The 11,509-nt window shown below is 53.5% G+C and overlaps 1 protein-coding gene across 3 annotated transcripts in view; it reads left to right on the top strand.

The window, feature by feature from the left end:
* The first annotated feature begins 1,478 nt into the window (after nucleotides 1-1,478).
* Nucleotides 1,479-11,509, top strand: part of TET3 (tet methylcytosine dioxygenase 3) — a 119,038-nt gene continuing 109,007 nt past the window's right edge. The window contains exons 1-2 of one of the 3 annotated variants that reach the window (XM_039460185.2): nucleotides 1,479-1,726; nucleotides 2,585-3,313. In XM_039460185.2, coding sequence (XP_039316119.2) covers nucleotides 3,011-3,313 — 303 coding nt within the window. In that variant the 5' untranslated portion in view covers nucleotides 1,479-1,726; nucleotides 2,585-3,010. The other 2 variants (XM_039460190.2, XM_039460192.2) reach the window with 2 other exon arrangements.

Here is an 11,509-nt window from a genome sequence, read left to right as displayed (position 1 = left end):
CGTCTTGGTTCTCGTCTTACTACCCTGAACAGAAACTCTTCAATCTTCCCAAAGGCCGTGGTAGGAAGCGGGTATTGCAGCCATGTCCACCCCCACCCACCCTTCGATGACAACCTGGATCCTGGAGCAAGCTGTCAAAATCAGAGGGACGTTCCAGGCAGAACCCGGACTGCTTTACCGCCTAGGGCTTTCTGGACAGCGCTACTTCAGATCAGTTACTTTTTTTTCTTTCTTTCTAAATAGCCGGCCGAATGCTCTTTTTCCAGTTCTGGCTGAGTTGTTAGCTGCAGCCCGGCGGCGACGCCTGCCAGGTACCTGGCTCCGTGAGCACCGCCCAAACTGGTCAGGCCAGTCCGTCCTGTGGCTGTTTCTGCCAGGACTCGCCCAAGTGTGTGTACGCGTGTGTGTCAGAGACCCACCCTGCTCCCCTGCAACCCAGGTAGGTGGAAGGCAGTTGCAGGCAGCAGCCTGGCAGTCAGGCCAGATGGGTGGGGCTGAATTAATCTAACCTGGAATTTCAACTTGGCCTGCACAACAGGTGAGGGAAAAAAGCAGCAGAGAGAACGGGCAGTTTGGCAACTTGGAAATATTCCTGAGCCTTGCCCCTTACCCCCTGCCTGGAACATAGCCCAGGGTGACTCTCCAAAGTGTCTGCGCCAGGTTTTAGGGCTTGGTCGCGTCACGGCCCCCTCAGAAGCTGTCCGAGCCCCTCCTGAACGCTGTCCTCCTCAGTTACCCTCCGCGACGCGCCCGTTCCCCCTCCTCTGGGAGGCAGGGCGGGGGTATCGGATTAGTCTTTGTTTTCGACGCGAAAGAGCCGAGCGCGGAGCAGGGGAGGCTAGCGATGGCAGGGCCGTGGGGTCCACCTGGACAGGGCACTCGGCCGTGACCCCGGCAAGGGTGCCCTTAGCCTCTGCCCCCAAGCAACCCCTTCTTGCCGGCCAGGCTGACTCGGTACGCAAACGCGCGATGTCCCCCATTGTCCTGCCTCGGCACGAGCCAGAAGCAGCCGGGACAGGGGGGTCAGTCGGGCCCGGCGCTCAGGCCTCCCGGGGGCGCCGGGGCCGTCCCGGACCGCTCGGGCCCGCAGGGAGTGGCAGGAAGTGGGGACACCGAGGGCAGCTCGGCCGAGGGCCTAGGCTGGGAGGTCCGCGTGCCCCACCCCGCCTCGCCGGCCCTGGCTGCAGCCCCGCCGCAGGGCGAGGGTGACCAGCCCGATGGGGGCGGCCGAGTCCTGGGAGGGCCGACCGCGGGGGTGGGAGCCACTGCAGGTGCAGAGACGCAGCGGCCCGGCCGGAGCCTGCCCCCCGCCGCTCGCGGGCCGCCCGCCCGACCCCTCCCCTCCGCGGGAACCACCACCACCCTCGCCCGGCCTGGGGCCCAGCGGGGCCGGCGGGGCTCGGCGGGGCCGCACGTGTGCGCCCTCCCGGGCGGGGGAGTCCCCGGGCGAGCACGTGCCGCGGTGCGCGGGGGGCGGGGAGTCCCGCGGACGCCTTCATTGCTGCTGCTGCTGCCGCCGCGGCCGCCGCTGCCTCTTCCTTCCTCCTGCGCCGTCCCCTCCTCGGCCCGGGCGGGGGGCTCCGCGCGCCGAGCTCGGTCGGGCCGGGCGCTCCGGGAGGCGGGCGCCCCAGGCGGCGGCGGCGGCGGCCGCGACGGTGGTGGCGGCGGCGGTGCGGGCCGGCAAACTTTGCCCCTTTGTGCGCTCCGCCCCGGAGGCGGCGGGCAGGTCGGTGCAGTCGGTGCCTTTCCGGCTCCGGAGTGGGGGAGGGGCGGCGGGAGGCGCGGGGGCCCGGGGGAGGGGGCGGCCCGGAGCCGGCGGGGGGCCGCTCCTCCGGTGCGGGGGGCCGGGCGGGGGTGCTGCGGGGCGCTGTGCCGCGGAGCTGGGCGGGGGCGGCGGGGCGGGGGCGGGGGCTGCGGAGCCGCCGGAGCCGAGTGGCGGAGGCCCCAGAACAAAGGAGCCCGAGCGGCGGCGCGCGCGCGGCCCGGCCAGCGGCTCGAGCGCGCCCCCCTCCCCGAGCCCCTCGGCGGCGCGGGCTGCCCTCCCAAGTCCGGCCGGCGGGCTGCGCTCCGGCGGCGGGGCGGCCAGGCGGCGGGCGCGGGCTGCCCCGGGCGCGGGCTGCCCCGGGCGCGGGCTGCCCCGGGCGCGCCCGCACCTCCAGGCCGCTTCTTTGCCGGGGGCGCCGGGGCAGCCCCGCAGAGCGAGGCTCTCAACAAACTTTATTTTGAAAGCTCAGCTCCCTGTTGGAGGGCCGGGCGGCCTCCAGCCAGGGTGTGTGGGGGAATTTGGGTGAAACTCTCACTAGCCCGTGGGGGTGGGGAAGAGAGCAACTTTCTTAGAAATCTCACCTTGGCCACCCCCTTGAATCCTTCGTCCAGGGCGCCCAGCAACCCGGAGGCCCGAGGCCGCCTCCCTCAGACAGGGAGCGGGTGCTGGGTGCGTCCTGTCTGAGGTTCTGGGCAGGACCTCATTTGAGCAACCCCATTTCTTCCCCCATTTTCTCTTTTCCCAGAAGCAGGAAGAAGTGACACGTGAAAGTTGTCCCTGAGCCCCGAGTGATGCGCTTCCCCTTTCTGTCTTTTTCAGGCAGCGCTGGCTTCTCCAGCGTCCAGACCCCGGAGGAAAAATACCAGGAGAAACTGCTCACTCAGCTCTGACCCCACCACACCCCCACTTGCTCACCTAATGCCTGGGTCCAGGGTGGGTAAGGGTGAAGAACCCACCGGGCCAAGATGATCCTTTTTCTGGGGACTGCTGCTGGTGTCCTCCCCCAGATCCCGGGCCCCAGCAGGTGGGAGAGTGGCCCCCTACGGAGCCCGATCAGACTGCTGCAGAGGAGGTGAAGAGGGGTTGAGAAGAGGCATCCATCTGGGAGACGGAAGCCACTTGCCTTCATCCTTATAGACTCTTGACTGTTGTAGGCGAGAAGGACCTGTTGGTGGCCTTTGCAGGTGGCAGGAAACTGGACTGTGGTTCTGCTCCTGCACCTATGCCCCCACCTCTGGCAGCATCATGAGTCAGTTTCAGGTGCCCCTGGCCGTCCAGCCGGACCTGCCAGGCCTTTATGACTTCCCTCAGGGCCAGGTGATGGTAGGGGGCTTCCCGGGGCCTGGGCTCCCCATGGCAGGGAGTGAGTCCCAACTCCGAGGGGGTGGAGATGGGCGGAAGAAACGGAAACGGTGTGGTACTTGTGAGCCCTGCCGGCGGCTGGAAAACTGTGGGGCTTGCACTAGCTGTACCAACCGCCGCACGCACCAGATCTGCAAACTTCGAAAGTGTGAGGTGCTGAAGAAAAAAGTGGGGCTTCTCAAGGAGGTAAGCTGGCCTTTGCTAGGCTACCCTGTCCCTTCCTCGAGGGCACGGTCATCCTGGGGGTCTTGCTCAAGCAAGGCTTGTCCGGTTGAGCCCATTCTCCCATTTCTGATCCTCTTGGTCCAACTTCGTGTAGGAGTGTAACAGAAATGTTTGTGCTCCTTTGCAGCGCTGACAGTTTGTATGAGAGTAACTGGGAAGAAGGGAGCTCTGAGCTAGCACCCTCATCTCTGATGTTTGCATTTGATATGGGATGGTGTGTCTACCTTTATCTCTAGAAGTTTCTGGTCCTGCTGCTTGAAACCTCAGATGTATTTCAAGGTCATGCTAATGCGTGGATGACTTGGGTAGTGATGGTGTAAGATAAGGGATGGAGGCTGATGGATTCGGAGAGAAAGTTCTGGGTTGACAGGGTGGTTTTATGCTGCCCTGATGGAGTGGGATGCTTCTTTCATCCTTTTTCTCAGAGGGCCGGAGAGCCAGTTGAAACTGTTTGGGAATCTAATGAGAAACTGATGGTTTGGGTTCCCCTATCTTAGTACTTCTTGCAGTCAGAAACTTTATCTCTGTGTTCTCAGGACCTGGCACAGTTTCTTGGCAGGTAGTAGGGACTCAGATACTAATTGCATGAATGGAGGACATGCTTTTGAGACACTGTCAACCCCAGGGAGGTGTACTCCCTTTATTTGGGGGTAGCAGGGTGGAGGAGGAAAGGAGGATTTGGGATGAGAGCAGGCAGGGCGGGAAGAACAGGGAGAGACGGTGACCTTACATTGGCCATCTATCCCTTCCGTTATAGCGGCGGACTGCCGGCTTGGGGTTGGTGACAGCCGCGACAGCAGAGAGTTGGCAGAAGTAGGGCCGAGTGAAGTTGAGCAGCTTAGGAGGAGCAGTGTAGCTGCTGAGGTCGCTCCAGGCAGGGGAACTGGCGCTGGACAGAGACAGAGGCCTGCGCTGTCTTGGAGCTCCCCCTTGCTCTACCACTCATTTGTCCAGGGGCCCAGACAACTCGCCCCCTCTCTGGGTCTGTCTTTTCCTACTTTATGGCTTTCAAAGTCCCTTCCAGCTGGGCTGGAAGCTGCTTGCTTCTGAGGACTAGGGCCCCCGTGGCTGCGATAGGCTGGCAGTAGGCTGGCAGCTTTTGCTTAGGGTTTCCCTGACCGCTCAGTGCAGAGCTGCACGGCAAGCTGGTGGGGCTGTGATCCCGTGGCTGGGAAGAAAGATTTAAGTGTAGGGGATGGGGAGGTGGGTTGCTGGATATTTCTGCCCCTTCTCACCTTGTCTTGTCTGCACCCTGTGGAAGCTGTATGTCCTGACCCAGGGACTGCAGACTCAGGGCCCTGTTTCCCCTGTCTCTGGTTAAAGCAGACATCTGGATCACATATGCAGCCACCAGCCCCAGCCTGGGAGACCTCTCTGTTGCTGGTGTTGGGGGAAGTTAGCATCCTGCTGGCCCAGTGTTCCGTGGGTCACTACTGAAAGCAGGATGCTATGAAGCTGGGGAGGCTTTACTTCTGGACATAAGAGCTGGTGCTTTGGTGTAAGGAGGAGCTGCTGAGTCTACTATGTAAAGCTTGATTCTTTTGCGCCCTTGCTTCTAGCATTCCTTTTCTTCCCCAGCCCCCATTGTCTCACTCAGTTCCTCCCATACTCAAACTGGAGGGGTGAGGATGCTGAGCTTCCTGGGCTAGATGTTCTTGGAAGCAGTGGCTCTTGTGAACCGAGTTGAAGTGCTGCTTTTGGCAACAACAGAACATACCTGAGTGAAAGGGGCTGGGAGTGAGGCCAGGGCCTTGTCATCCTGTGGGTAAGCTGTCAGCCCAGGCTACCGGGTGGTCTTGCTTAAGATATCATGGATCTAGGGTGGCTGAGGCTTAGAGACAACCCTGCTGAGAGGTGTCTGCTTCCCTGTGGACCTTGCCATGGCCAACTGCCCCTCTAAGCCCCAGGGTCAGGTAAGGTGAGGCTGGATGGTCTCGGGTGTCCAAGGACAAAGGGTCTACATGCTGGTCTGTGGATCAGTGCTGGCCCACGGTGGAGTTCTCTGTTTCTAGAGAAACAAAAGGGGACAGTGGAATAAGTTTTTTCATAAAGCTAACTTTCCGTGAATTAAAGAGCCTTCTACCTTTTTCTAAGGATAGGTCCTTTCTACTTCTTGATGTTTAAAATACGCTTTCTTAAAATGTGCTTTGTGAAGTGAAGGTATGATAAAAAATAGAATTTTTTTTTTTTAAGTTTTTGCTTGGTAAAATACAAAATGGTAACCAGTGCCGGTGTGACTTTTTTTTTGGGGGGGGGGGCGGGGGCGGTCTGTGAAGGGTGAATGCCAAAGAGTCACTGTCCAGGCTATGCTGCATTTAATGGGCATATCTCTGGCATAATTGAAAAACTGAGACATTCCTGAGAGACTGCCTGAGTGGATGAGACCCCAGGACCAGCCCAGCATTTACTAGATGCTGGGGACTGCTGGGATCATAACCATTAGATCTTAGCAGTTGTGTGGCAAAGGGAACGTGTCCGGGATTGGGGAGGTTGTTTTGGCGGTGTCTGTTCAGGTGGGGCGGGACGTAGTATCCTAGGAGCCTCTTGGACATCAGACCATCTACCTGCACCCTGCTGCGTGGCGTTTCCTCCTCTGTGAGAGTGCTGTGCTCCTCTGGCCACTCTTCTGTACTTCCCTTCTGTCTCCATCTCTCCTAGCTGTCTTTGGGGCTTTCCTTTGAACTGTTTGCCTACAGCTACTTTATATCATTCTGTAAGGAGATTATCTTGGGTTTTCCATCTTTCCCTGCTCCTCACTCTTTTTCTCAGTGGGCTTTGGGGGTGAGGAGGAAGGGTGGAGGGGAATCCCTCAGAAAAGAAGTTCAGCATTTTAGGACTTGAGCCAGATCTCTGCCAGATTTGAGACAAGACACCTTGGAATTTGGAATCTTTTAACAATATCAGAACACCTGATGAATCCTTGCCCATCATGCTGGTAGTTCTATCTTGCTGAGGTTGGAGGCTGTGGAGAGAAATGCTTTCAGACTGGTCCCAGCATCAAAGGGAGAATTGACTGGAGAAGTAGAAGTGATGAGAATCTTCTGTGCCTTCCTGCTCTGGGGGGAGGTGACTACTTCTCTGTGTCCTAATGTGAGGCTGGGGCAGGTTGGTAGTAGCTGTGATCTTCCTTCCTAGTTCCAAGAAGAATTTAGAGGAGGCTGTTTTATTTCATATTCTTTCTACCTGAGTGGTGGCTTGGTAGCACAATGAGGATGACTGATTAGAAAAGTCGGGTTTGCTGAATATGGAGGCACAGAAGGTAGGGCTCAGAACCCAGAGTAAGTGCTGTGCCCTTACTGTCTTAGGCGACCAGTGCTCCATCCCTTCTGTGTCTATTTTCTCAATTGTAAGATGGGAGCAACCCTTCTTTGTAGGGTTGTCATGAGGATTAAATGGGATAAAATGTGTATAATGTCTGGCACAAATCAATGCATGATGACAAAACATTCCTAAACATCTAGAAAGGGATGAATCTTTATGCATAAAAAACTGTGGATTTGTCTTTGAGCTGTAAAGATGCAAAGCAAGGGCTGGGTATGGTGGCTCACTTTTATAATCCCAGAGTTTCGGGAGGCTGAGGCAGGAGGATTACTTGAGACCAGCCTGTACAACATAGCCTGTTGCTCCAAAAAAAAATAAAAATTAGCCAGGCATGGTGGCAGGTGCCTGTAGTCCTAGCTCCTGGAAAGACTGAGGTGGGAGAATTGCCTGAGTCTAGGAATTCGAGGCTGTAGTGGGCCATAGTCGGGCCACTGGGCTCTAGCTTGCATACAACTCCAGACAAAATACAAATTAAGTGTTTATCTCAAAGCATTCTCCTCACTTGTTCATAGAAGAACCGTGAGGCAGAACCATAGAGCCAGGCGGAGGGAGGGAGGAGTTTGGTAGACTCCATTGGGGGGAGGAGGCTAGACACCAAGGAGTCACTGTGGTCATGGGCTTGACTGAAAAGTTGCCCATGGGTCAGGGAAGTGAATAACTGTTAGAATAGAAGAATAACCCTTTACCAAAAAAAAAAAAAAAAAAAAAAAAGCGCAGTAAAATGTGTGCATGAGTTTGGAAGTATGACTGAGAACATTATGGGTGAAAATTAGAGAAATGGGGCCGGGCGCGGTGGCTCAAGCCTGTAATCCCAGCACTTTGGGAGGCCGAGGCGGGTGGATCACGAGGTTGAGAGATCGAGACCATCCTGGTCAACATGGTGAAACCCCGTCTCTACTAAAAATACAAAAAATTAGCTGGGCATGGTGGCGCATGCCTGTAATCCCAGCTACTCAGGAGGCTGAGGCAGGAGAATTGCCTGAACCCAGGAGGCGGAGGTTGCGGTGAGCCGAGATCGCGCCATTGCACTCCAGCCTGGGTAACAAGAGCGAAACTCCGTCTCAAATAAATAAATAAATAAATAAATAAATAAATAAATAAATAAAAAGAGAAATGGAAAGATACATGTTAGGAGAATACTTTCTAGCCCTCAGCCAAGTGGACTTGGATCTTGAAACAGATCTCTGCCAGATTTGAGACAAGATACCTTGGAATTTGGAATCTTTCAACAATATCAGAACACCTGATGAATCCTTGCCCATCTTACTGGTAGTTCTGTCTTCCTGAAGATGGAGGCTATGGAGAGGAATGCTTTCAGGCTGGTCCCAGCATCAAAGGGAGGATTGACTGGAGATGTAGAAGTGACGAGAATCTTTAGAGAAAGGGACCTCAATCTGAGCATTTGTCAAGCCTGAGAGAGGGCTGGGCAGGGAGGAATGTTTACCACAGTCTTTAGAGTATTGTTTTTCAAATGCAAGCAGTTTTTAACCTCAGGTCCACAGATTCTGAAAGAAAATTAGCTGGAGGAATAGGATTGCTTGTTAAAAAGGAAACACTGGCCGGGCTCCCAGCACTTTGGGAGGCTGAGGTGGGTGGATCACGAGGTCAAGAGATCGAGACCATCCTGGTCAACATGGTGAAACCCCGTCTCTACTAAAAATACAAAAAATTAGCTGGGCATGGTGGCGCGTGCCTGTAATCCCAGCTGCTCAGGAGGCTGAGGCAGGAGAATTGCCTGACGCCAGGAGGCGGAGGTTGCAGTGAGCCGAGATCATGCCATTGCACTCCAGCCTGGGTAACAAGAGTGAAACTCTGTCTCAAAAAAAAAAAAAAAAAAAAAAAGAGAGAAAAAAGGAAACACTGATAGAACAGTCATGAATGGTAGCTTCAGGAGAAAGGTGTTAGTGGGACTAGGGAAGGACTGAACCATCTGTGTGGCTGTGTGGGCTGTTTTCTAGGGAGGGGGTAACAGGCCAAGCACATTATGTGGAAGGTGGGGGCGTGGCACTGAAACAGAGTCCGCAGTGTGGTGTGAGCTCCTGAGAGGAGCATCAGGGAGTCCAGTGGCCAGAATGTGCTAAGGCTGGTGGAAAATGCTCATGATAATGTCTTGTATATAGTGCCAGCAAGGAGAGGGAAGAAGTAGGCTTACAGCTTTCTAGGGATGGAGAGTGGACAGATGCTGGGTCCCTGTGGTGTCAGAAGATATAACCTGGGGAAATGGGGAAAAGAGAGCTGGTCAGCTCCCCCACCCGCTTTCTCCTTGAACACCTGCGTTTGTGCTCGCAGAATCACAATCTTTGTTTTGTTTTGTTTTGTTTTTTAAATAGGGACTGGGTCTCACTATGTTGCCCAGGCTGGTCTTGAACTCCTAGTGAATCACAATTTTTATGGAATTATGACGGTTGAAAGAGAGTCAAAAAGACCAGAGATGGGCTGAAAGTCCATTTCTGAAAGAGATTTTGACAACTGTAAACATGTAAGCTTAATGTCAGTTTTTGACAGTTCTAGAACAGTTTAAAAAGTGGTTTGTGAAACTTTAGAAAGGCAAGTGATAATCTTTGAGGGTCCCTGTGGTTCCATTCAAAGCAGCTGAGGCAAACCAACAGATCTAGAAGTCCATAAATAAATGATGGCATCTCTTGCCAGTTTGTTGGATAGATGAAAAATCCAGTTTTTGACTTAAAGTCATCTGAAGGGAGGACACTGATGTAAGTGCCCTGTTCAGTCTTTCCATCAACCATGTGGATCAGGGGTTCCACATGGGGATCACCTGGGAAACCTAATAAAACAACACGGTGCCTGGGTCCCATACCCCGGGGATTCTGATTTAATTGATCCAGAGTGGACCAAGCTGGTCTGTGGCTCCCAGGTATGTAGTTAGCATGGAAACCCTCTGGTCCAGATGAGAGACGATGGACACCTACCTGGACTCTTTTACGGCAAATTGCTCACCTGAGTCCTGGGACACCTGCTTGGTCCACAGCCTCATTTCCACCGGCTGCTCAGTGAATCAGCAGCATTGGCATCACCTGCAAGTTTGTTAGAACTGCAGAATGTTCATCCCTACCCCAGAACTGCTGAATTAAAATCTGCACCTTAGCCCGATCCCCAGGTGATTTGTATGTCCATGAGAGTTTGAGGAGCTGTCTACAGCATTTCTATGACCAGAAAGACATGGGGGTGGGATGGGGGTGAGGTGACAAATAAGCCGTGATGAACAGGCAAAGAATTCCAAGTGCTAGCAAGGATGAAGAGGATGACCCAACCCATTTCTTGACCCTCTAAGCCAAGGAGACAAAACCTCTTAATTTACTGCATGTTTCTGCTTGTTCTTCTGGCATTTGTTTCCTTTTAGTTTAATGGGTTATTAGTAAAACCTATCAATAAAACTGATCTACAGAGTTATCAGAGAACCTATGTATTTGTTCTGAGAAGAGTCAGGAAAGGGCTCTCACATGATGTTTGCTGCTCAGCAGCCTGATTCAGGAGGTTGGAGCTCCCTGACACAGTAGTGGATGGTGGTGGTTGTGCAGAGGAGGGGGTGTGTTCATAAAATCTTGGGTCTCATGGAAGGATCTGGAAGCTTATGGAGCAGAATGGATGTGTGCACTTTTCACAAGATGAGGTAGTAGGCGAGTGAGATCTGTGGATGGGTGGGTGGCAGTGATGATGCAGTTATTACGTTGAGTAATAGAACAAGGGGCTAAGGAGGTTGGGGCAGTCAGGTACAGGGAGTCCCAGCAAGACTCAGTGGGATTTAATCAGGGCAAATGCAAAGGCCTATACTTGTTTTAAAAAAGAAATGTATAAACTCTGGCTTCTTAGCAGGTAGAAAGAACTGAAACTCTAAAAAGAATATTGACAGTCAGTCTTGAAATCTGTCAGAGTGGTCACATGTAGGACAGTTGAAGGAAGCAGGGCTGTTCAGCTGCTGATGAGTAGAGGAACACAGGTTCAGGCAAAGCTTGTATGAAGAGGAAGTTGGTTCCCTCATTGGAGGGAGTATGCAGGAGTTTTATTAGTGGGTTAAAGTTATTAGACAGACTGAACGCAGGTTAAAGAATTGGCTAACATTTTTGACTATTCCAACACCAAGGAACTAGCCCTGAGAGGTTCTGTGTGACCAGTGCCTGCGCGAGTCTGGATGCTGGCTAGCAGGAAAGTTATGAGGATATCCTCTGGGTTGGGGTGAAGCAGGGAAGGGAGATTCGCATTTGGCAGTCTCTTGCTAAGATTATGTGAAGTATATTATCAGGTCTATTTGTGTATGTGTGTGTGTGCGCTTTACTTTTTTAATTTTTTTTTTTTTTTTTTTTTTACAGAGTCTCACTGTGTTGTTCAGGCTGGAGTTCAGTGGCACGATCTCAGCTCACTGCAACCTCCACCTCCCGGGTGCAAGTGATTCTCCTGCCTCAGCTTCCCAAGTAGCTGGGACTACAGGCATGTGCCACCGCACCCGGCTAATTTTTGTATTTTTGGTAGAGATGGGGTTTCACCATGTTGGCCAGGCTATTCTTGAATTCCTGAACTCGGGCGATCTGCCCACCTTCGCCTCCCAAAGTGTTGGGATTACAGGCATGAACCACAGTTCCTGGTCTATTTTTATGTTTTTTAGACAACTGCATTGCAAGAGGCATGAATCTTAGGCTGGCAGCATTTTGGCCAACTTTTAGACTTAATCTTAGACCTAGACCTCATCTCAGACCTCATTTGGGCTAAGGTCTCTGAACTTTTCTGGAAATTTCAGCCAAATGTTATATGAATGTGCAGGGTTGTGTTTTCTCAGGGGAGCGGGTCCAAAACCTGAGCTGTCTATTATAGTTGGTAGTGGTT

Source organism: Saimiri boliviensis, chromosome 1, assembly GCF_048565385.1.
Source record: "Saimiri boliviensis isolate mSaiBol1 chromosome 1, mSaiBol1.pri, whole genome shotgun sequence".
NCBI classification, from domain to species: Eukaryota; Metazoa; Chordata; class Mammalia; order Primates; family Cebidae; genus Saimiri; species Saimiri boliviensis.
Note: the sequence above shows the minus strand (reverse complement) of the source record. Positions and strands in the feature narration are given on the sequence as shown.